The sequence below is a fragment of the Salmo salar genome, chromosome 07 (genome assembly GCF_965601325.2).
Source record: "Salmo salar chromosome 07, fSalSal1, whole genome shotgun sequence".
In the NCBI taxonomy this organism is placed as follows: domain Eukaryota; kingdom Metazoa; phylum Chordata; class Actinopteri; order Salmoniformes; family Salmonidae; genus Salmo; species Salmo salar.
The window spans coordinates 39,601,824-39,628,540 of NC_138297.1; the positions used below are offsets into that span (position 1 = coordinate 39,601,824).

At 42.8% G+C, this 26,717-nt stretch overlaps 1 protein-coding gene across 2 annotated transcripts in view; it reads right to left on the minus strand.

The window, feature by feature from the left end:
* Positions 1 to 3,135: 3,135 nt before the first annotated feature.
* The window catches only part of LOC106609109 (TBC1 domain family member 22B), a 186,020-nt gene continuing 162,438 nt past the window's right edge, over positions 3,136 to 26,717 (minus strand). For both annotated transcript variants that reach the window (XM_014207531.3, XM_014207530.3), the window contains exon 14: positions 3,136 to 7,132. In XM_014207531.3, coding sequence (XP_014063006.1) covers positions 7,004 to 7,132 — 129 coding nt within the window. In that variant the 3' untranslated portion in view covers positions 3,136 to 7,003. The remainder of the gene's footprint in view (positions 7,133 to 26,717) is intronic.

The following is a 26,717-nucleotide window of genomic DNA, read 5'->3' on the forward strand; positions in this document are numbered from 1 at the left end:
GTGAGGCAAAGGATCAGAATCTCAAGGACAAAACTTTGATGTGTAGCTAGCTAGATGGAATGTTTCATTGTTCTTTGTAAAGCCTTTCTTACTTAATCATTTCTCAGTAAAAATAGACATCACTGCAGAGGGAAAGATGGGAGGAGTGAGAGAGAGAGTGTTTGTGTGCTTACTATAGCTATATGTGCTGACATTGGTTAATAGCTGTTAATCCAATCTCTTTAGCAGTATTAATGTGTGTCTACTTTACAAATAACTACACATCGAAACTCAACTCAAACTCATCAACATCCGTGTTATGAATTCATACCATGCCATCAGGAGCATTACAGTTTGTAGGCCTTTGTCTTTTTCATATTGTAACATTGCCTACTCTAGATAAGTGGTTTTCAAACCTCCTCTGGGGGACCACCAGACATTTCACAATTTTGTTGTATCCCTGAACTAATACACCTGATCAAGGGCTGGATAATTAGCTGACAAATTGGGTCAGCTGTGCTAGCACTGGAATAGGTCGGCTGGGGGTCCCAGAGGAGAGGTTTGAAAACCCTGGGTCTAGATAGCCTATGTCATATCTGTCACGGCTTGATACTAGTTTCAGCCTTGAAGTCACAGGGACATTTGTGAGCGTACAAGAGGGGCAATGTGTTCCCACTTGAAAGGAAAAGGAGAAGGGCACAGGCTGCAGTGTTCACTGAAGCAGATCTTTGAGTGACAGAAGCAATGGGAGGATGTCAGAGCATAGATACAAGTCTATTGGTGACTGGAGAGTAGCCCTAAACTGTGTGTGTGGATGTGTGCGCTTAAGAACACTGATATATTTGTAGCTAGCTAGCATGCAATGTTTTGATTTGATTATGCCTACTTTCCGGAGGTTGAGGATGGAGAGAAGCCCAATTAGTTTCTCATGGTTTGTGTCCTTTTGGTGCCTTTTAGCAAACTCCAAGCGGGCTTTCATGTGCCTTTTACTGATGAATGGTCTGGACACTCTACCATAACGGCCTGATTGGTGGAGTGCTGCAGAGATGGTTGTCCTTTAAGAAGGTATTCCCATCTCCACAGAGGAACTCTGGAGCTCTGTCAGTGACCATCGGGTTCTTGGTCACTTCCCTGACCAAGGTCCTTCTCCCCTGATTCCACAGTTTGGCCTGGCGGCCAGCTCTAGGAAGAGTCTTGGTTGTTACAAACTTCTTCCATTTAAGAATGATGGAGGCAACTATGTTCTTGGGGAGCTTCAATGCTGCAGAAATGTTTTGGTACCTTTACCCAGACACAATCCTGTCTAGGAGCTCTACGGACAATTTGACCTCATGGCTTGGTTTTTGCTCTGACATGGACTGTCAACTGTGGGTGCTTATACAGACAGGCCTTTGTGCCTTTCCAAATCATGTCCAGTCAAGTTGTAGAAACATCTCAAGGATGATCAATGGAAACAGGATGCACCTGAGCTCAATTTCGAGTTGAATATCAGTCTGAATACTTATGTAAATACATTTTCTTTTTATATACATTTGCAAAAATGTTTAAAAACCTGTTTTTGCTTTTTCATTATGGGGTATTGTGTGTAGATCGATGAGAAAAAAATAAAGTTTCGTCCATTTTCAGAATAAGGCTGTATTGTAACAAAATGTGGAGAAAGTCAAGGGGTCTGAATAGTTTCCGAATGCACTCATGACTGCACATAAAGGAAAATAATTCCTACATGATAGAGTGCTTGCTTTTGTGAACCCTGATCGCGTGTCCTTTCTGTCATCCTGTGAACCCTGTTCATTGCTGCTCACAGCTATATTTATTATTATTATTCATTACAGACTGGAGGAGCACTAATGCAGACTTCACTGATGATAACCATGGCAACCTTGTGTACTGTACAGTAAGGACAGCTCTCTTTGAACTGTGGTCTCTCTATGGAGACATTCTGTAGACATAGCATGTAGAGCCATAGACATACAGCAGCTACAGAGTTCAGACTAATCCATTACAAACACTCTTGGAACATGGCCACCATTATAATTCGAAGGCAAAATCCCAAATTACACCCTATTTACCACTGTACAAATTAGTACCACTGTCAGGTGTTATTTGAGCCATCATAAATCTGAAATGTTTGCCAAACTCTATATTTCTCTGCTCTGTACAGCAGTGTACATGCCCTACAGCCGAATCTACCTCCGTAAAAGGGGGTCATTGTGAGTCCCATCTCTTCTACAGGCCCATGCCACCTGTACCATGTGTGAGCGACTCAGGAAGTCCAGGTGATTCTAATGACTTTTTAATTCCTGCTACTGTGAACATCAGTTAGCGTAATGAGAGAGAGGGAGGGGAAAATGAGATAGAGAACGAGGGACTCCCTCCACACATGAAAAGGGCCTAATTACCACCACCACTCCACAGGATCACAACAAACCTGTTTACCAGCCGAGGCAGTGTGTGTGAGTGTGTCTGTGTGGGGAGCAGCAGCCACACACATATAATACAGAAGTTATTAATACAACAGTCTAGGCAAACAATGTAGAAGCTATTACAGCGCTTATTTATGCAGTTGCTAAGCATGCCTGGGTTGAAGTGCCCTCAGCCGAGGTGAAAGTCATTTAAATAACGTAAATACTTGTAATTGTCATGTTTTCATTGTGTGGTATGGAGACTTGAAACTACTGGGTAGTTCTGGTGTTGAATATATACACTTGTAATCTTATTTGATATCATAAACTGTTGGTTCGAGCCCTGAATGATAATTGGCTGACAGCCGTGTAATATCAGATCGTAAACCACGGGTTTGACAAAACATTTACTGCTCTAATTACGTTGGAAACCAGTTTACAATAGTAATAATGCACCTCAGGGGTTTGTGGTATATGGCCAATATACCACGGCTAAGGGCGTTGCGTCGTGCCCAAGAACATCCCTAAGCCGTAGGATATTGGCCATATACCACAAAACATTTACTGCTCTAATTACGTTGGTAACCAGTTTATAATAGCAATAAATCCAAAAAGGGTGTGGTATATGGCCAATACATCACGGCTAGGGCTGTTCTTATGCAAGACGCAACGCGGAGTCGTATATATTGAAGCATGATATTCAGATTTGATATTATAGTACAACTAGTTTACATCCATGAATGTATACAAACAGTTTGGTCATATATAGCATTTATTTACACTTTTCTATTTACAGATCTTTGTTTCAAAATTCATTTGCTCTGTACACATACATTTAAAAAAAGAATAATCACAATCCCTCTCCACTGTATGAGATTCACACTTTCAGATGTCTTAGTCAGAGGTCAGAAGGGAAAGACGACCAGTCTTAGTTTGGTCAGAAACATTTTAACATCTCTGAAAAGAAACAGAACAAAAGAAAGAGTGAAATTCAAACCTTAAAAAAAAAAGCTTTAGGAGGGAGACCAAACATGTTAGGTCATGCCCTATGAGATGCTGACTGCAATGTCCAGTATGTGTGTCCGAGGGCTCCAGCCAGCGGACGGACACCTGGTCACCACAGTAACCATGGTAACCAAGGGCTTGTGACTTTTACAGAAGGTGTGTCTGTAAGGATTGTTGGGAACATCAAACCAAGTTGAAACACATAAGGATACCAGAGAAGGCAGCTGCTAGAATTACTGATGTGATTCTGTGGACTCACTGGTTGCATCCCAAATGGCACCCTATTCCCTATATAGTGCACTACTTTTGACCAGAGCCCATAAAGTAGTGCACTATATCGGAAATAGGGGGCCATTTTGGATGCAAACACTGTCATGGCTTAGCAAACACAGACAGTGAATGCATCAACTGAATAAACGTTCTCGTTTCATTTGCAGAGCATAAATTAAGGTAAAATAAATATCTATGATGATCTGCTCTCTCTACATTAGGCACAACTTAAGAGGCTCATGTAAACAGTATATCAAAAAGGGAGGAGAGAGACTGATTTTTAAAGCTGATTCCAAATAATATATTTCGTACAAAAAAAGGGAAGAAAATGTACTTTTATCAAGTGCAGTTTTTTTCCATTTCTATTCAATGTGAGAATTGGAAATTGGGCCTGGAACTGACATGGAGCGCAAAAACATTACCGTCATGATCAAAAGAAACTGAGGAGGTTCAAATACTGATAGTATTAAGCTGCCCCATCTATACATTCACTCCCAACCCACATATCAACAACACACATCATCGAGGGGTTCATGCAACAATTATTGGTCTCCAGTGTTACCTGACAGGATGTATTTGATGATACAAGTTGTACATATTATTTTAACATCTAATTTACATCATATATTAATCCTCTACACAAGGGGTATACAACTCTTACCCCACGTGGTGCAGAGCCTGCTGGCTTTCTGTTCTACCTGATAATTAATTGCACCCACCGGTTGTCTCAAGTCTAAATCAGTCCCTGATTAGAGGGGAACAATGAAAAACAGGAGTGGAACTGAGTTGAGTCCAGAGTTGAGTTTGAGGGCTCTACACCAATATGGTGGTGGTAGTTGCTACCTCAGGCAAAAACAAACTTGTTTGGTACATCAAATAAAAACCCTAAGCAGTCAAATTAAGACAAATGGAGAGAGTTAATGTATTACACCCTAACACCCTCAGTCAGTAAGTGTTTATGAATAGACTGAATAAAGAACAAAGCTACTGGACTGGGTACAATGACCCATGTCAGCAATTTAGTTTTTATTTTCCAAAAATCTAACTATGGGCCCTAGTTCTGGGATATGAGCAGTTACAAATTGTCATAGTCCAGGAGTTTTGCCTGACCACGTAGCCTGACCAGAACAAAACAAAACTCATGGTCCTACTTCTGTGTTTTGGGGAGTCATTTTTAATCCTTTACACTCGTGGAAATTGGACTATATGGATAGGGCTAAATTGAAATGTTTCTTACAGAAGAAATATGAAAAGCATATGCATGACCATGGTAGCAATTGAAAGGGAACAGTTAGGAGTTTATGGGAAAATGATTACGCTTGATTTTATGTGCGTTCTACATTTACTGTACTTTCGCTGCATTTGTTGGTAACAAAATCTGAAAATACTCTGGATATATTCAGTAACATGATAAGAACATTCCTGGAAAATGTGGGGTAGGTGCAACATAAGACAAAACGATTACAAGGGTTTGAGTGAGAGGACTAACTGGTGTCTCCTTGTGGCCACATGCCTCTCCAGTGTGCACAGTTCCTAGGTAATTTCAAAGCACTATGTCTTCAACTATAAGGTGCCTTTATGAGCTCTCCTAGCTGTGCCGTTGAGGAACTAGCGCAAATACACTTGTAGTTGTTTTGTTTGGAACACAACCCTGCTTTTCCATCATCACACAATTACTATTGTTGTTTACGCAATCCAAAAACGGTCCATTATAAATCGCAATCTGGGTCAGGTGGGCATCATTTGAAAGCTTGTTCTATTGCCAAAATGACTAGCTAAGTTATAAAATGCGATATTACTTGCTTTCACAATGCAATTCAGGGAACCAGATGATAATCTTGGTGCGCAAAGAAAGGAGTCTTGAGTGCATTCAAGTGCGTCTGCCGCGGCAAATTTTCTTCACAATAAACAAACATAGGCTCATTCTGTTCAGACAACGCTGTGTATGACGCCATGCCATCCTGTAACTGTACATCAAACATAGTGATCATAAACGTTGACACTATATATGGCATGAGTTTCATGATATGGAAATGTGAAGTGCATATTTGAACTCAAGTTCAGAACAGCTGTCAGTCAAAAACCCATACAGCACTATGAAGCGCAGAGCCAGAGCTCTGACATGTATAGCACGTTACTGTACAGCCACTGCGTTCCAATTTAGTTGTTTATCAGTGCCCAAATCTGCCATTATCAACCCGTATACGGTTACGAGTATAAAGGGCTACGGCCTGGAGTTTTTTGTTTTCAGACCATGTGACCTAACTAGGAAATATCCTGGCCTAAAAGGTGACTGCTCACCACTGCATGGTGCTGTGCCAACGTGTCTAACTGATAGACTGATGGAGTTAGGTAGTGAGTCCTAGGTTCAGAGACGATCGTACGTCAGGCAGAGTAACGCGACACTCGTCCTTCCCTCAGCCAACTGACAAATATCACAAATATCTGACATAATACAATAGAGTTCAGAGAGTGGTGTTAGACCTTATATTATTAGACCCAGCCCTGCGGACCATGTCAGAGTCAGAATGAAACATACTTTCTGATCTCCCTATTAGCTAATTATTGCCTTGTAAGTGAATGTGTTTCTGTTTTTAACTAAAAACCCACTTGTCTCTGGGGGATTGACCGCTTGTCTGGAACTGAAAGCACGGAGCGTGGAGATGAGAGAAGAGCTCGATGCCATCTAGAGATGACTAGAATGATGACGTGTGTGTCCTCAGTTTCCTTAGGAATTAAAAGTGACAGATATCAACCTAGTGCAGGTCTCGATCTCTATTTCCCCCTCCCCCACACTGGTTAGTTCAGGCCTACAATTAATTAATTAGGTCTCGGGACATGTTGAGGCTGCTGTGGCCAGTCAGGGACAAACAGTACAGTACAGGACAGTCTAGAACAGTCATCCATTGTTCTGCAGCAAGATCTCCATTATCACACTGACTGGAGGTCTTTCTTTTTTGGTTGGGGTCTACTTCGATGGGACAGGCATTGATGTTGTTGAAGTGTTGCACAAATGTAATTTCATTGTTAAGAACAAAGAGAAGAGGAGTTAAGAAGAACAGTCGGTTGGAACGGTACACACATACCAAGAAGCACTGGTTGGATGCACCCAAATGGCACCCTATTCCCTACATAGTGCACTACTTGTGGCTCTGGTCAAAAGTAATGCACTTTGTAAAGAATAGGGTGCCATTTGGGACGTAAATGTTGTTTTTGTTTTAATCTACTAGTAGCAATGGTCGCGGACTGCCGAGGGACAAGAAAGTCGAGGAGGGGGTCCATCCGTCCTCCAGGGGCCCTCTGTCAGAGGTTCAGTAGCTAACTGTCAGGGGCCACATGGGCCACACTCATCTCTTGTAGTGGTTGGGGGCGTCAGCGAAGGCAAACTTCAGCCTGTAGGCCTCGGCCAGGAGCACGCTGACCTCCTCGTTGCCCCAGTGCATGGTGGGTAGGTTCTGCAGCAGGATCATCAGACCCTGTGGGGCAGAGAGAGAGAGAGAGAGAGAGAGAGGAGAGAGAGAGAGAGAGAGAGAGAGAGAGAGAGAGAGAGAGAGAGAGAGAGAGAGAGAGAGAGAGAGAGAGAGAGAGAGAGAGAGAGAGAGAGAGAGAGAGAGAGAGAGCGAGAGAGAGAGAGAGAGAGCGAGAGGAACAGAGAGAGAGAGGGGAGTGCAGTGAGACACAGAGAATAAGTGATATGGCCACAGAGAGAGAGCGAGAGAGACAGAAAAACAGCAAGGACCAAGTGAGAGAGAAGGGCACACCACTCTGTGAACATTACAGTGTGTGAATGTGAAGGTGTCGCCAGGAGCAACAGTAGTGAAAGCATCAGCTCAGAGGAGCAAGAGGAACACACACTTTTAATCAGCGAGTAATTCTATTTAACAATCTGCTGCGTATCATTTCATTCTGAACAGAACCAATATGTTTTTCATTGGTTGCTGTTATACCTGGTCCATACACTGATTACAGTTAGAAAACAACATGTATTTGTAATTTAGGTGAACTATCCCTTTAACAATGGAGAGGTATTCTTTAAAAAAGTAGCACCTAATAGCAGAACAGTGTCATCTATTGGTCAGAACCTGATATTATCAGGATATTTTCCTTGCCCCAAAATTTATACCGATAACCAATATTACATTTTTTTTGCTGCCTTTTAAGCATTCCAGTACAGTTACATTTTTAGGCTGGGTGTCTGTATAGCACTTTGAGATATCAGCTGATGTAAGAAGGGCTATATAAATCAATTTGATTTGAAATAGTTCACACACACACGGACGCAGTGGTCTAAGGCACTGCATCTCAGTGCAAGAGGCGTCACTACAGTCCCTGGTTGGAAATGAATTATTTTATTTAATGCAATTCCACCCTTCTGCAAATAACAAATGTGTTTCTGTTCCAGGGTTTTATTTCTGTATCAAAAATGGGTCTAGATGGTAGTCGTGGTAGGGGCGATCCCGCAGGTGAAGAAGCTGGGCTGGCGTGATTACACGTGGTCTGCGATTGTGAGGCCGGTTGAAAGTACTGCCAAATTCTCTAAAACAACGTCGGAGGCAGCTTACGGTAGAGAAATTAACATTTAATTATCTGGCAACAGCTCTGGTGGACATTCCTGCAGTCAGCATGCCAATTGCACGCTCCCTCAAAACTTGAGACATCTGTGGCTTTGTGTTGTGTGACAAAACCGCACATTTTAGAGTGGCCTTTTATTGTCTCCAGCACAAGGTGCACCTGTGTAATGATCATGCTGTTTGATATGCCACACCTGTCAGGTGGATGGATTATCTTGGAGAAATGCTCACTAACACGGATGTAAACAAATTTATGCACAGAGAGAAATAAGCTTTTTGTCTATATGGAACATTTCTGGGATCTTTTATTTCAGCTCATGAAACATGGGACCAACACTTAACATGTTGCGTTCATATTTTTGTTCAGTATGTAGATGGCCAAAAGTATGTGAACACCCCTCCAAATTAGTGGCTTCGGCTATTTCAGCCACACCCGTTGCTGACAGATGTATAAAATCGAGCACACAGCCATGCAATCTCCATAGAGAAACATTGGCAGTAGAATGGCCCGTACCGTAGAGCTCAGTGACTTTCAACGTGGCACCTTTCCAACAAGTCAGTTCGTGAAATTTCTGCCCTGCTAAAGCTGCCCAGGTCAACTGTAAGTGATGTTATTGTGAAGTGGAAACATCTAGGAGCACCAAAGGCTCAGCCGCGAAGTGCTCACAGAATTGGACCGCCGAGTGCTGATGCGCACATTGTGTAAAAATCGTCTGTCCTCAGTTGCAACACTCACTACCGTGTTCCAAACTGCCTCTGGCAGCAACATCAGCACAATAACTGTTAGTCAGCAGTTTAATGAAATGGGTTTCCATGGCCGAGTAGCCGCACACATGCCTAAGACCACCACGTGCAATGCCAAGCATTGGCTGGAGTGGTGTAAAGATCTCCGGCATTGGACTCTGTAAAGTTTGGTCTGGGACTGTTTTTCATGGTTCGTGCTAGGCCACTTAGTTCCAGTGAAGTGAAATCTTAACGCTACAGCATATAATGACATGCTAGACGATTATGTGCTTCCAACTTTGGGGAAGGGCCTTTCCTGTTTCAGCATGACAATGCCCACATGCACAAAGCAAGGTCCATACAGAAATGGTGTGTCGAGATTGGAGTGGAAGAACTTGACTGGCCTGCACAAAGCCCTGACCTCAACCCCATCGAACACCTTTGGGATGAATTGGAATGCTGACAGCGAGCCTGGCCTAAACGCCCAACCTCACTAATGCTTGTGGCTGAATGGAAGCAAGTCCCCGCAGCAATGTTCCAACATCTAGTGGAAAACCTTCCCAGAAGAGTGGAGGCTGTTATAGCAGCAAAGGGAGGACCAACTCCATATTAATGCCTATGATTTTGGAATATGATGTTCGACGAGCAGGTGTCCACATACTTTTGTAGTATATTTGAATGTACAAGGACATGTTGTTTGTTGACTAGTTTAGTCAGAGGCACAGTGTTAGTTTCATTGTCATACATCCTAGAATCGCAAATGCAAGAAATTTGGATATTGAGGTTGGGCACAGTGTAAAGTGCTGCATATAATGGTACATAATAGAGTATATGGACTTCCAGAGGATATTCTATAGGACAACTCATTGGTATTCAGTGTACTACCTAATGTGTAGAATAAGCCCGTAGTCAAAACCACCTCCCTGGTGACTGGCTGGTGAGAGTCCTTCATTAATGACTTAAACATTCTAATGACCAGCTGTTGGCTATCATTTATATTCCGCTAATGAGCTTAATAGACCTTAATTACACACATCTCACAGGCTGCTGCAGAAATCACTTTACTAACACAGGTAGGGGCACTTCAGAATGAAGGGGGTACAATGTCTGTGTGTCTAAATCTTTTAAGTCACATTCAAAACAGCATCAAAAGAGGCCCCTCAGAAGACTCAAAAACATCTGAACAATTAACAGCCTCTCTAAAGAAGCAAGGCCAGTGGAAAAAAATGCACGTTTAGAAAATGACGGGTCCATGTGTTAAAGAATTCTCTTCAGGAATTACAAGGCCTTTCAAGCCGACCACTTACGCAAAGTACAGTTATATGGATTCAAGCACCTGCACAAAGGTAAACCAAAGACCCATTGATTCAATTGTACCATGACGAAATGCTCTACTCACACTGAATAGGACATTCCTGGATGGTGCTCAGATTGTATTAAGTCAAATGAAAAGCCTGGTACTTCTCAAGAGGACTCTGCTGTCTTTTCTCCCCACAGAGTTAACGAGAGATCAAAGCGGATAGATGGATAGAGGGTGGACTGTGTGTGTGCTTAGCGTATGTCTGTGCATGTGTGTGTGTGACAGTGCTCCTGGGGATCATAATGGACTAACACATTACGCAAGATTTTAGCTTTGGTTTAACCGAGATTAAGGCCCAAGCAGACACACAGTCACAGACGCAAAGCCAAGTCACAGACCCAGAGTAAACGTCACAGGCCCAGTAGAGGTAAGTTCACAACCCCGTCTCTCCAAGTTGTCCTTGTGTCCCGGTCTCTCTTCCCCAAATCACCTCCTAAGATAGCTCCTCGGCCAAATCTATCTCCGCTGCTCTCACTGCTTTCTATTTGGCTCTTATGTAAGACAATAATTACATTTATTTATTTAGCCTCTCTGAAATCACTGAAATGAGGAGGCGGCTATGGTTATTGAGTCCTGTCCGTATCGCAGGCGGCACATAGCGAAGCAGGAGCCAGAAAGAAGCAGTTTAATTATTTAGCTGCGCTTTTGGCTCACTGTGGTGGGTCCGGGCCAAGCCAGACACGCAGCCACACACACTGATAAACTGCAGGGCCTAAGACAGGTCGCTGTCGTGGGGAGTGATAACTGCTTTTAGGAGATTTGCGAGTACGGATGAAAAAACAACAATCTACTGAGCCCCTCGTCAGCATCAGAGCCGTGCGGCCCCCCGGTGTGGTGTTTATTGATCACCGATGGAAAATGCAGGGGCAGTCACTATCAAACTGCAAAGAAGTCTCAACCCTTATACTATATATCACTGATGGAGAATGCAGGGGCAGTCACTATCATACTGCAAAGAAGTCTCAACCCGTATACTATATATGACTGATGGAGAATGCAGGGGCAGTCACTATCATACTGCAAAGAAGTCAACACTTATACTGTATATCACTGATGGAGAATGCAGGGGCAGTCACTATCATACTGCAAAGAAGTCAACACTTATACTGTATATCACTGATGGAGAATGCAGATGCAGTCACTATCATACTGCAAAGAAGTCAACACTTATACTGTATATCACTGATGGAGAATGCAGGGGCAGTCACTATCATACTGCAAAGAAGTCAACACTTATACTGTACAGTTGAAGTCGGAAGTTTACATACACTTAGGTTGGAGTCATTAAAACTCGTTTTTCAACCACTCCACACATTTCTTATTAACAAACTATAGTTTTGGCAAGTCGGTTAGGACATCTACTTTGTGCATGACAAGTAATTTTTCCAAGAACTGTTTACAGACAGATTATTTCACTTATAATTCACTGTATCACAATTCCAGTGGGTCAGAAGTTTACATACACTAAGTTCACTGTGCCTTTAAACAGCTTTGAAAATTCCAGAAAATGATGTCATGGCTTTAGAAGCTTCTGATAGGCTAATTGACATAATTTGAGTCAATTGGAGTTATACCTGTGGATGTATTTCAAGGCCTACCTTCAAACGCAGTGCCTCTTTGCTTGACATCATGGGGAAATCAAACGAAATCAGCCAAGACCTCAGAAAAGAAATTGTAGACCTCCACAAGTCTGGTTCATCCTTGGGAGAAATTTCCAAACGCCTGAGTTACCACGTTCATCTGCACAAACAACAGTACGCAAGTATAAACACCATGGGACCACGCAGCTGTCATACCGCTCAGGAAGGATGCGCGTTCTGTCTCCTAGAGATTAACGTACTTTGGTGCGAAAAGTGCAAATCAATCCCAGAACAACAGCAAAGGACCTTGTGAAGATGCTGGAGGAAACAGGTACAAAAGTATCTATATCACCTCTTATTGGGGCAGTAAGCAGACCCTGGGTCTCGACCCCGCCCTGTGCAACTGGGTGCTGGACTTTCTGAAAGGCCGCTCCCAGGTGGTGAGGGTAGGAAACAACATCTCCACCCCACTGATCCTCAACACTGGGGCCCCACAAGGGTGCGTTCTCAGCCCTCTCCTGTACTCCCTGTTCCCCTTGACTGCGTGGCCATGTACGCCTCCAACTCAATCATCAAGTTTGCAAACGACACTACAGTGGCAGGCTTGATTACCAACAACGACGAGACGGCCTACAGGGAGAAGGTGAGGGCCCTCGAAGTGTGGTGTCAGGAAAATAACCTCACACTCAACGTCAACAAAACAAAGGAGATGATCGTGGACTTCAGGAAACAGCAGAGGGAGCACCCACCTATCCACATCGACGGGACAGTAGTGCAGAAGGTGGAAAGTTTTAAGTTCTTTGGCGTACACATCACGGACAAACTGAAATGGTCCACCCACACTGACAGCGTGGTGAAGAAGGCGCAATAGCGCCTCTTCAACCTCAGGAAGCTGAAGAAATTTGGCTTGTCACCAAAAACACTCACAAAATTTTACCGATGCACAATCGAGAGCATTCTGTCGGGTTGTATCACAGCCTGGTATGGCAACTGCTCCGCCCACAACCGTAAGGCTCTCCCAGAGGGTAGTGAGGTCTGCACAACGCATCACCGGAGGCAAACTAACTGCCCCCCAGGACACCTACACCACCCGATGTCACAGGAAGGCCAAAAAGATCATCAAGGACAACAACCACCCAAGCCACAGCGTGTTCACCCCGCTATCATCCAGAAGGCGAGGTCAGTAGAGGTGAATCAAAGCTGGGACCGAGAGACTGAAAAACAGCTTCTATCTCAAGGCCATCAGACTGTTCAACAGCCATCACTAACATTGAGTGGCTGTTGCCAACATACTAACTCAAATCTCTAGCCACTTTAATAATTAAAAATTGGATGTAATAAATGTATCACTAGTCACTTTAAACAACGACACTTTATATAATGTTTACATACCCTACATTACTCATCTCAAATGTATATACTGTACTCTATACCATCTACTGCATCTTGCCTATGCTGTTAGGCTATCGCTCATCCATATATTTATATGTACATATTCTTATTCATTTACACTTGTGTGTATAAAGGTAGTTGTTGTGAAATTGTTAGATTTCTTGTTAGATACCACTGCACGGTCGGAACTAGAAGCACAAGCATTTCGCTACACTCGCATTAACATCTGCAAACCATGTGTATGTGACGAATACAATTTGATTTATATCCACAGTAAAACGAGTCTTATGTTGACATAACCTGAAAGGCCGATCAGCAAGGAAGAAGCCACTGCTCCAAAACCACCATTAAAAAGCCAGACTACTGTTTGCAACTGCACATGGGGACAAAGATCGTACTTTTTGGAGAAATTTCCTCTGGTCTGATGAAACAAAAATAGAACTGTTTGGCCATAATGACCATCGTTATGTTTGGAGGAAAAAGGGGGACGCTTGCAAGTCGAAGAACACCATCCCAACCGTGAAGCACAGGGGTGGCAGCATCATGTTGTGGGGGTGCTTTGATGCAGGAGGGACTGGTGCAATTCACAAAATAGATAGCATCATGAGGATGGAAAATTATGTGTATATATTGAAGCAACATCTCAAGACATCAGTCAGGAAGTTAAAGCTTGGTCGCAAATGGGTCTTCCAAATGGAGAATGACCCCAAGCATACTTCCAAAGTTATGGCAAAATGGCTTAAGGACAACAAAGTCAAGGTATTGGAGTGGCCATCACAAAACCCTGACCTCAATCCCATAGAACATTTGTGGGCAGAACTGAAAAAGCGTGTGCGAGCAAGGAGGCCTACAAACCTGACTCAGTTACACCAGCTCTGTCAGGAGGAATCGGCCAAAATTCACCCAACTTATTGTGGGAAGCTTGTGGAAGGCTACCCGAAACGTTTGACCCAAGTTAAACAATTTAAAGGCAATACTACCAAATACTAATTGAGTGTATGTAAACTTCTGACCCACTGGGAATGTGATGAAAGAAATAAAAGCTGAAATAAATAATTCTCTCTACTATTATTCTGACATTTCACATTCTTAAACTAAAGTGGTGATCCAAACTGACCTAAAACAGGGAATTTTTACTAGGATTAAATGTCAGAAACTGAGTTTAAATGTTGGCTAAGAAGTATGTAAAACTTCTGACTTCAACTGTATAACACTGATGGAGAACGCAGGGGCAGCCACTATCATACTGCAAAGAAGTCTCAACCCATATAATGTATACTGCGCTTGCGCACACATGCACTAATGCACAGACACACAAGCACCAACACACGGACACACACACACTAACCACTACAGACGGGTGATTGATTGCGCGCAACTTTACCAACAGCTCTATTTATCAGGAGGTCCTGGGTTTTATGGATAATATACACGATGGGCCAAACACGTTAGCAGGAGAGAGAGAGAACGAGAGAGAATCAGGGAGAGAAAGAAAGGGAGAGAGAGAGACGCAGGGGGAGGGAGAGAGAACGATGCAGGGAGAGAGAGTATATACAATTACATCCACAGTATTATCGTATTTATTTCCCCCTCCCTTACTCCTTTCAGTAAATGCCTCTGTGTTGAGTGGAATCATACTGCCGATGCGAGAGACTCCATTAATAGAGTGTTTTAAAGCCAATTTACAGGGGAGGCCCTGCCTCTAGCTCTCTCGCTCTCTCCCTTCCTCTCTACATCTCTGTCGCTCTGTCTCCGTGTGTGTGTGCGTGCGTGCGTGCGTGCGTGCGTGAGTGAGTGAGTGAGTGAGTGAGTGAGGCGTGCGTGCGTGCGTGCTACAACTACACCAAACCACTCGCGCGGTGATTCAACATCCTACACGCAGTTTAAATGAGTTTCCACTCACAGCCAAAGTTTGGACAAAATTACATTTTTTTTTGTTGTTGATGAATGGTGGGGGCATTGTATTAATCAGGCAGAAGTTTACACCTTCTCATCTCTCAGTGTAGAGGTCTTAATAGACTCACAGCCATAACTCACAACAGCCAGCAGCTAAACGACACGCATCCGACACGCTCCACACATCAATCTCTACTCCCAAAAGAAATAGAAACGATGATCCTTTTTTGTTGAGAATTTGTACACATACTAGGCCTATAACTCGATTGGCACTTGCAGGACTTTTAGAGATGTAATCTGGAAATGGGGGGGTGGTGAGTTTTTTTTATTTGATTTTTTATTAAAAACAAATTGCCCTTGATTGAATGTAGGCTTTTGAATGTAAACAAATTCCCCAAATGTATTTTGGGAGTAAAGATTGATGTGTGGAGCGCATCGGATGCTTGTCATTTAGATACTGGCTGTTGTGAGTTATGGCTGTGAGTCTATTAAGACCTCTACACAGAGATGAGTGTAAACTTCTGTATGATTAAGATATATGTCTCTCCTGTTAGTTGTGATAGAACAGATTGGGAGTTGGGAGTGTGACTGTCTCATATGTTGCTGCAATCACAACCATATCCCACGGTGCTCGACAATATGATACAGAGATTGAAGTACCGTAGCGCTGGCTTTTCTTTACCACCCAGAGTATACACTTAAAAGGATATACAGTTGAAGACAGAAGTTTACATACACCTTAGCCAAATACATTTAAACTCAGAATTTCACAAGTCTTGACATTTAATCAGAGTAAGAATTCCCTGTCTTAGGTCAGTTAGGATCACCACTTTAGTTTAAGAATGTGAAATATCAGAATAATAGTAGAGAGAATGATTTATTTCAGCTTTTATTTCTTTCATCACATTCCCAGTGGGCCAGAAGTTTACATACACTCAAATAGTATTTGGTAGCATTGTCTTTAAAATGTTTACCTTGGGTCAAACGTTTTGGGTAGCCTTCCACAAGCTTCCCAAAATAAGTCAGGTGAATTTTGGCCCATTCCTCCTGACAGAGCTGGTGTAACTGAGCCAGGTTTGTAGGCCTCCTTGCTCGCACACGCTTTTTCAGTTCTGCCCACACATTTTCTATGGGATTGAGGTCAGGGCTTTATGATGGCCACTCCAATACCTTGACTTTGTTGTCCTTAAGCCATTTTGCCACAACTTTGGAAGTATGCTTGGGGGTCATTGTCCATTTGGAAGACCCATTTGCGACCAAACTTTAACTTCCTGACTGATGCCTTGAGATGTTGCTACAATATATCCATATAATTTCTCCCCCTCATGATGCCATCTATTTTGTGAAGTGCACCAGTCCCTCCTACAGCAAAGCACCCCCCAACATGATGCTGCCACCCCCGTGCTTCACGGTTGGGATGGTGTTCTTCGGCTTGCAACCCTCCCCCTTTTTCCTCTAAACATAACGATGGTCATTATGGCTGTACAGTTCTATTTTAGTTTCATCAGACCAGAGGACATTTCTCCAAAAAGTACAATCTTTGTCCCCATGTGCAGTTGCGAACCGTAGTCTGGCTTTTTAATGGTGGTTTTGGAGCAGTGGCTTATTCCTTGCTAGCGGCCTTTCAGGTTATGTCGATACGGGACTCGTTTTACTGTGGATATAGATACTTTTGTACCTGTTTCCTCCAGCAAGGTCCTTTGCTGTTGTTCTGGGATTGATTTGCTCAAAAGTATGTTCATCTCTAGGAGACAGAACGCGTCTCCTTCCTGAGCTGTATGATGGCTGCATGGTCCCATGGTGCTTATACTTGCGTACTATTGTTTGTACAGATGAACGTGGTACCTTCAGGTGTTTGGAAATTGCTCCCAAGGATGAACCAGACTTGTGAAGGTCTACAATTTTTTTCTGACATCTTGGCTGATTTCTTTGGATTTTCCCATGATGTCAAGCAAAGAAGGTAGGCCTTGAAATACATCCACAGGTACAACTCCAATTGACTCAAATTATGTCAATTAGCCTATCAGAAGCTTCTAAAGCCATGACATCATTTTCTGGAATTTTCAAAGCTGTTTAACCTGTTATGGCTAGGGGGCAGTATTTTCACGGCTGGATAAAAAAACGTACCCGATTTAATCTGGTTACTACTCCTGCTCAGTAACTAGAATATGCATATAATTATTGGCTTTGGATAGAAAACACTCCAACGTTTCTAAAACTGTTTGAATGGTGTCTGTGAGTATAACAGAACTCAAATGGCAGGTCAAAACCTGAGAGATTCCTTTACAGGAAGTGGCCTGTCTGACCATTTCTTGAACTTCTTTGCCATCTCTATCTTTTACAAAGGATCTCTGCTCTAACGTGACACTTCCTACGTCTTCCATGGGCGCTCAGAGCCCGGGAAAAACCTGAATGTCGTCATCCCAGCCCCAGGCTGAAACACATTATCGCCTTTCTCAAGTGGCCGATCAAGGGACTGTGGGCTTAGGCGCGTGCCCTGGCCGCCCCCGTCTTTGTGATTTTTCCTCTGTTTGCCGAAAAGGAGATTCCCGGTCGGAATATTATCGCTTTTTTTACGAGATAAATTGCATAAAAATTGATTTTAAACAGCGGTTGACATGCTTCGAAGTACGGTAATGGAATATTTAGAATTTTTTTGTCACGAATTGCGCCATGCGCACGACCCTGATTTACCATTTCGGATAGTGTCTGGGACGCATGAACAAAATGCCGCTATTCGGATATAACGATGGATTATTTTGGACCAAACCAACATTTGTTATTGAAGTAGCAGTCCTGGGAGTGCATTCTGACGAAGACAACAAAAGGTAATCAAACTTTTATAATAGTAAATCTGATTTTGGTGAAGGCTAAACTTGCCGGGTGTCTAAATAGCTAGCCCGTGATGGCTGGGCTATGTACTTAGAATATTGCAAAATGTGCTTTCACCAAAAAGCTATTTTAAAATCGGACATATCGAGTGCATAGAGGAGTTCTGTATCTATAATTCTTAAAATAATTGTTATGCTTTTTGTGAACGTTTATCGTGAGTAATTTAGTAAAATGTTTGCAAATTCCTCCGGAAGTTTGCGGGGGGTATGCTAGTTCTGAACGTCACATGCTAATGTAAAAAGCTGTTTTTTGATATAAATATGAACTTGATTGAACAAAACATGCATGTATTGTATAACATAATGTCCTAGGTGTGTCATCTGATGAAGATCATCAAAGGTTAGTGCTGCATTTAGCTGTCTTCTGGGTTTTTGTGACATTATATGCTAGCTTGAAAAATGGGTGTCTGATTATTTCTGGCTTGGTACTCTGCTGACATAATGTAATGTTTTGCTTTCGCTGTAAAGCCTTTTTGAAATCGGACAGTGTGGTTAGATAAAGGAGAGTCTTGTCTTTAAAATGCTGTGAAATAGTCATATGTTTGAAAAATTGAAGTTTTTGTATTTTTGAGGAATTTGTAATTCGCGCCACGCCTATCATTGGATATTGGAGCAGGTGTTCCGCTAGCGGAACGTCTAGATGTAAGAGGTTAAAGGCACACTCAACTTAGTGTATGTAAACTTCTGACCCACTGGAATTGTGATACCGTGAATAAGTGAAATAATCTGTCTTTAAACAATTTTTGTAAAAATTACTGTCATGCACAAAATAGATGTCCTATACGACTTGCCAAAACTATGGTTTGTTAACAAGAAATTTGTGGAGTGGTTGGAAAACAAGTTTTAAAGACTCCAACCGAAGTGTATGTAAATTTCCGACTCAACTGTACACATTGAAATAGCTCTGGCATTTCTATTCCATGGTTTCAGAGTACACTCAAAAGGATATACAAAAATTGAAATGGCAGTGGCATTTCTATACCACCCAGGGTATGTACACTCAATAGGATATACAGAGATTAATATTGCATTGATATGTCTATACCATCCAAACAGAGTAAACAGTGCCTTCAGAAAATAGTCATAGCCTTTGACTTTTTCCACATTTTGTTGTTGTCAAAATTGATTAAATAGATATTTCCCCCCACCCATCTACACACAATACCCCATAATGACAAAGTAATAACATGTTTTTAGAAATGTTAGCAAATTTATTGAAAATTAAATACAGAAATATCTCATTTACGTTAGCATTCTCACACCTGAGTCAATACATGTTAGAATCACCTTTAGCAGCGATTACAGTTGTGTCTTTCCGGGTAAGTCTCTTTGCACACCGGGATTGTACAATACTTGCACATTACCATTAAAAACATTCTTCAAGCTCTGTCAAGTTGGTTGTTGATCATTGCTAGACAGCCATTTTCAAGTCTTGCCATAGATTTTCAGGCCAATTTAAGTCAAAACTGTAACTAGGCCACTCTGGACCATTCAATGTTGTCTTGGTAAACAACTCCAGTGTAGATTTGGCCTTGTGCTTTAGGATATTGTCTTGCTAAATGGTACATTTTTCATCCAGTGTCTGTTGGAAAGCAGACTGAACCAGATTTTCCTCTAGGATTTTGCCTGTGCTGAGTTCTATTACATTTATTTTATCAGCAACAAAAGAATTGATGACAAGCATATCCATAACATGAAGAAGCCACCACCATGCTTGAAAATATGAAGAGTGGTACTCAGTGATGTGCAGACTCAGTCTCAACCTTTAAGTCTTTACTGAAGACACATCTCTTCAGTAGGTCCTATGATTAAGTGTAGTCTGGCCCAGGGGTGTGAAGGTGAACGGAAAGGCTGGAGCAACGAACCGCCCTTGCTGTCTCTGCCTGGCCGGTTTCCCCTCTTTCAACTGGAATTCTCTGCCTCTACCCCTATTACGGGGGCTGAGTCACTGGCTTACTGGTGTTCTTCCATGCCGTTCCTGGGAGGGGTGTGTCACTTGAGTGGGTTGAGTCACTGACGTGGTCTTCCTGTCTGGGTTGGCGCCCCCCCTTGGGTTGTGCCGTGGCGGAGATCTTTGTGGGCTATACTCGGCCTTGTCCCGGGATGGTATGTTGGTGGTTGGAGATATCCCTCCAGTGGTGTGGAGGCTGTGCTTTGGCAAAGTGGGTGGGGTTATATCCTACCTGTTTGGCCCTGTCCGGGGGTTTCATCGGATGGGGCCACAGTGTCTCCTGACCCCTCCTGTCTCAGCCTCCAGTATTTATGCAGCAGTAGTTTATGTGTCGGGGGGCTAGGGTCAGTCTGTCACATCTGGGGTATTTCTCTTGTCTTTTCCGGTGTCCTGTGTGAATTTAAATATGCTCTCTTTAATTCTCTCTTTCTTTCTTTCTCTCTCTCGGAGGACCTGAGCCCTAGGACCATGCCTCAGGACTACCTGGCTTGATGACTCCTTGCTGTCCCCAGTTCACCTGGCCGTGCTGCTGCTCCAGTTACAACTGTTCTGCCTGCAGCTATGGAACCCTGCCCTGTTCACCGGACGTGCTACCTGTCCCAGACCTGCTGTTTTCAACTCTCTAGAGACAGCAGGAGCGGTAGAGATACTCTCAAAGATCGGCTATGAAAAAGCCAACTGACACTTACTCTTGTGTTACTGACTTGTTGCACCCTCGACAACTACTATGATTATTATTATTTGACCATGCTGGTCATTTATGAACATTTGAACATCTAGGCCATGTGCTGTTATAATCTCCACCCGGCACAGCCAGAAGAGGACTGGCCACCCCTCATAGCCTGGTTCCTCTCTAGGTTTCTTCCTAGGTTTTGGCCTTTCTAGGGAGTTTTTCCTAGCCACCGTGCTTCTACACCTGCGTTGCTTGCTGTTTGGGGTTTTAGGCTGGGTTTCTGTACAGCACTTTGAGATATCAGCTGATGTAAGAAGGGCTATATAAATACATTTGATTTTGATTTGATTTGGGCTGGATTTGCACCAAACATAACACTTTGTATTCAGGACATAAATCCTGAACGTATTTGGGCTTGCCATAACAAAGGGGTTGAATTCTTATTGACTAAAGACATTGAGCATTACATTTTTTATGAATTTGTAAACATTTCTATAAACATAATTCCACTTTGACATTATGGGGTATTTTGTGTAGGCCAGTGACACAAAATCTCTATTTAATCATTTTTAAATTCATGCTGCAACACAACAAAATGTGTAAAAAGTCAAGGGGTGTGAATACTTTCTGAAGGCACTGTGTACACTCAAAAGTATAGGCCTACAGACATTGAAGTAGCACCGATATTTCTATAGTATAAAGTTATACACTCAGTACACACAAAGCCGTCTGTATAACTATTTTCTCTCTCTCTGCTAATAGTATATGTGTGTCTGTGTGTGTGTGTGCCCACGTCTGTTTCTCGAGGAGAAACACACAGTGACATTGTGCTCTTTGATTTATACCAAACAAATAGCTTTGTGTGTACATCCCAGTCAGGCTGGAATTAACTTTCCAAATGACGTTCCCAGCATTTATTCAAGACCAGATAGTAATGAAATCACAGAGAAATGGCATGGCGGCTGTATCGAAGCCATTGCTATTCATGCTACATGAAACATTTGGTCCTCAATTAAATTTGATGAATTCTAGGAAAGAAACATAACAGGCTCTCCACTCTTCTGTCCACTTGACCTTTTGTCACTAGCTGACTGGTCCAAATGGAAAGGCACCATTGAGTATAATTTGATATGATAGCCTTGACATCATCTCTGTGAATGCTCGTAATTCTTAGCAAAACATGATTGTGCACTTTATCCCTTGATACAGCTACAGGCCAGAGTGTTGGAAGGATCAAGAGTTCTAGCATAGCGTTACTGTGAGCCAGTTAGAACCAAACTCTTAGTCAATGTTTTTGGAGTATCTAGGGGTATGGTGGTAATGTAGAATGGCAGTGAGTGCTTCAGCCTTCTGAAAACAGCGCCTCAGGCACTCTGCAATTCTTCCAGAGCCCTGAACAACACATTGAGTGAGTGTGTGTGGTGTGTGTGTGTGTGTGTGTGTGTGTGTGTGTGTGTGTGTGTGTGTGTGTGTGTGTGTGTGTGTGTGAGTGAGAGAGAGGTAGAGGCAGAGTTTGTGCATGTGTTAGAGAGAGAGACAGCGAGAGAGAGAGTCAGCGAGAGAGAGAGTCAGCGAGAGAGTCAGCAAAAGAGAGTCAGCAAGAGAGAGTCAGCGAGTGAGAGTCAGCGAGAGAGAGTCAGCGAGAGAGATCGTGAGAGACAAAGAGAGAGAGAGAGTTGGTGTGTGTGTGTGTGAGAGAGAGAGAGAGAGAGAAAGAGTTGGTGTTAAGTAAGTTATTGAGGCAGACAGAGCGAGATGCCAGTTACAGTCACAAAATTATTATTTTCTCACTGTTTTGTTGTTTTTCTGTCTCTATTGTTTCATTACACTGCCTATTAGGGGTCTGGGAGGGCATCACACTTCACTGAAGTAAGTGTGATGCCTCCACTCACCTCACTTCAGTCTGTCGGTGAACCTACTCTCCCCAAGTAGAGCCCCACCAGCCATATAATTTGGGATGCTTTTAAGGCATACATTAGGGAATGATAATTTCATATTCTGAAAAAGTTAAATCTGAGTTAGAAATTAAAATGAAAGAAAAATAAATAAATAAATCACTAGAAAAAGCCCATAGAAAATCTTTACAAGGTAAAGAAGAAAATATAATTTCTGAACTTAAGCAGGAAAATGATCTTTTACTTTTGAAGAGAGCCAACAATTACAGGTTAAACTCAAATAAAGCATACTACAATGGTTCTTCCTTTAAAAGTTACCAGCTTATGCCGCGACCGTTAGTGGTAGATGGTGGCATTCTGTCATTGCACCACACTATCACAAGGGGGAGTAAGAACGCTGCTCTCTCGGTAGTCTAAACTGTGGCACAAATTGACTTTTCGTAAATTAATGGAGAGTCTCTCTTCTCTGGCACTAGAGTCCTGCATCAGGCAACAACAACAAAAAACTGTCGGTGGTCCTGGAGTTAAGAGAAAACTTGGGTAAATGCAATGGGGGAATTACACTTGACATGTTGCCTGAAGATTTTCAAAAATTAGGCACGGTGGGCTTTTGGTTTCTTTCCCTCTAAAAACAGAAATAAATAATTCTAAAAAACAAATTAGCTTTATTTACAAATTAGTAAGAATGTCTCACCCCATGTTCAAGAATGGCCCTTTTTCCTTTATTCAGATTACAACCGCTCACTTTCGGTTATTTAAAAACGAACTCTCCAAAACATCCTTAAAAAAAACACGCAAATAAACCTGGTAAACACAGCCCTCACAAAACTAACTAATACATGCCAAACTAGTTATAAGATACACAAAACATTGCAGAAAGCCTATACAACTAAACTATTGGAACCAAGACCTAAAAATAACAGATATTGGCACATAAAGGAGGGAGTGTTGGAACACAACTAACTAAATGACAGTTAACAAAAATGTACGCTTAATCCAGTATAAACTAATGTACAGAATTGTTTATACAAGAGACAAAAATCACAAATTTTACAGCACAACAGCAGAGTCATCTCTAAAACTAACAGTGCTATAAAGTCCAAAAGTTATGGGCGGAGTTAGAGAGTTGGCTGTTTTACAATATCAATTAATTACAATATCAATTTTAAGACATGGCATATGAGGGTGCGGTGAGATAGTCCAACCCATTGGGTGACTGTACTTTTGTCATCAATCATTTATGAGGTTGATAATGAGAGTGCATAACTTCCAAGTTTTCTGCTTCACGCGTTTGATTGGCTGCTGCAGCTGCAGGGGCCATCTCGTGCATGTGTGTGTATGTGCCATTGCACGAAGTGGGTATCAGGGTAAGTGCTCCAGGGCTGTGGTGTAGAACTGTGAACAGATACAGAGTACCGAACCCTGGAACAACCATGCAACAACCCCTGCACGACAGCGTCTCAACTCCAAGCCCTCGCCTTTAGAGGCTAAACTCGATTGAAATCAAATCAAACAGTGGAAGATTGATTACACCTGTTTCTATTTTCTTTCTCCCTCACCCCATCTATCCACATTCAAACGTGTTACACTGGTTTCAGACTCAGGGGGACTGGTCAAAGATCACAGGTGTCTTTCACAAGAGAGTAAGACACAGACACACAGAGATAGAGAGGGTGACAGAGGCAGTGTGTGAGGCCTAAGACTCTGTTCTGTACAGGGCTAGGCTGGGAGGAAAGGTGTGTGGGAGGTGTCAGGTGAGCCAGCCCCTGGTGTATGGCAGGACAAAGACATCTGAATCGTACAAGTAATGGACAGCTAAAACAGCAGCTACCGCTAGATTGCTTGTAGACTGCTGACTTTAGACTGGCTAATGATGCTCTAAGGAATCTGTATGAGCATAGGAACGGCTGTTTAAGTAATGCCTGTATATAAGCCGTATAAGCACAGGTTATAGAAATTTGATTTGATTTGAGGTTATATCCTGCGATAAAGATAATTTCACCCCAGTGCCTTTGTTATACATTTTTCTTTTGTTGATTCAAGAGGAGAGAAGCATCCGGCAGCATGGTAAAAAATATTGCGGTACATATTCTGCTGTTCTATCGCACGTGCGATGATGTCAGAGGTAAAAACAGTGTCCATTGATTGCAGGAACTTCTATGTTGTTGTAATATCCCAAACGGACATGGCAGTTTCTCCAATTAAGGATTCAAGCTTTAAGGTAATGTCCAGGTTGCAATACAAGATGGTGGGCCTAGATTCTGTCCTGATTTGTAGACAAGTTATATCATCACATCATTTTCTGTGAAACCAGAGGCCAGGGGAAATGTAATCGCTAATCAGAGACTGGAAGGAAAAACAATCTTTGGATGCATCCCAAATGGCACCTTCTTCCCTACATAGCACACAACTTTTGACCAGAGTCCTGTTCAAAAACAGTAAAGGGAATAGGGTACCATTTTGGGCTGCAGCCTTTTTGTCTGTTTCATTAGCCTGAGAAAAGGCTTCCCATTATGTGATAAACAAATAGATAATGAGGACTCATTTGCTGCATATTGGCCTCAGTACATGCCAGCGGGCTCTGACATTTGGCTGTCTGTGGCCTGTGGTGGCTCACTGCAGGGGGGCCAGGAGGGGATAGAGGCGAGAGGGGTAGAGGAGAGAAAGAGGAGAGAGGAGAGCAGATGGCAGGCACAGTGGAGAGGAGTGGTGAACTCTTCAACTCTCTGTCAACACACACAACAAGAAAACTAACTCTGTGTCTGCACATGCATGTGCGCACACCCACACACAAATATACTCAGTGATTAGAGTGGCTGACCAGAACAAGGTCTGTGAACCACAGGAAGCTGTCATTATCCCCCCAGGCTAACAGGCTGACTACACCGCTTGCGTCGCGTGCGCTGCAAAATAAATTTAGACATACATGTTATTCAATTATTGCTCGCGTCTGCGTTGCCAAGGGCTAAAATAGAAGTCAGTTCTATTTCTGACGCAGATCGCGCTGCAAGTCCTGCCTCTCCCATCTCCTCATTGGTTTATAGAAGCAGGTACCCACATGCCATCTCCTCATTGGTTATACCAACGTGGGTGACTGAAAGACGAAATAGGTCGGTGGCGGTCAAGAGAAGAAAAAGCCTGGAAGTAGCAGAGATGACTAGAAATGATTCGGTTGACTGTTTTATGTGTGGATTAATTGGCGGAGTAGAGGACCTTGTGCATTTCAGGTAAAACAACAACTCAATGTTTATATCCCAGGACAAATTAGCTAGCAACAGCAAGCTAGCTAAATAGGACAAATTAGCTAGCAAGTGCAAGCTAGCTAGCTAAATTGCCATAAATGTTTAATGCTTTTCGACCTGTCCCCAAATTAATGTCATTGGTTCAGAGTTTGTTTTGATATTTTAACCTGCGTGTCGTGATCGCGTTTGGTGTGGGGGGACAAAATACATTTATGCACGATGGCGCACGCACACAGCCGGTTTGGGTTCCATGTAATGCCAAGCTAACAGCCTAACAGAACCATGGCATCACTACGCACCACACTCATTACTTAACTCCTCTATGGATCATTCAGTTTACTGGAGGTGGAGGAGGGATGCAATAACCCTTTAGACTCTGAGTCAATTCAATTTTCTATCCTGCATTGAGTTGAATTGCATTGGAATGACCCCCCCAATCCAACCCCACAACAAAGAAGCAGTGAATAATGGATTACTGAAGCCTGTTTGTTTTTTTTTATCAGTCATCATGTCAATGACTTGCTAATCCCTACCAGGGGGGCCTAGTGTTCACTCCATCAATACTGAACCTTGCTGTAGTCCAGTGAGGAGAGAGGCAGAGTGTATGTCTCAAATGGTACCCTGTTCCCTTTATAGTGCACTACTTTTGACGAGGGCCCATAGGGCTCTGGTCAAAAGTACTGCACTATATTGGGGAAAGAGAACCATTTGAAACTCAGTCAGAAAGTGCGGGCAAGAGTAGCCTGGAGCTACCAGAAGAGTATAGTAGTGTGAGAGGAAAGCAGAATAGTGAGAGTTAGTGTGCTCTGTACTGTCACTGGATGGTAATCACAAGACCCAGACGAAAGGTCACTGCTGAGAGAGACAGACTGGGTGTGGGAGTAAAG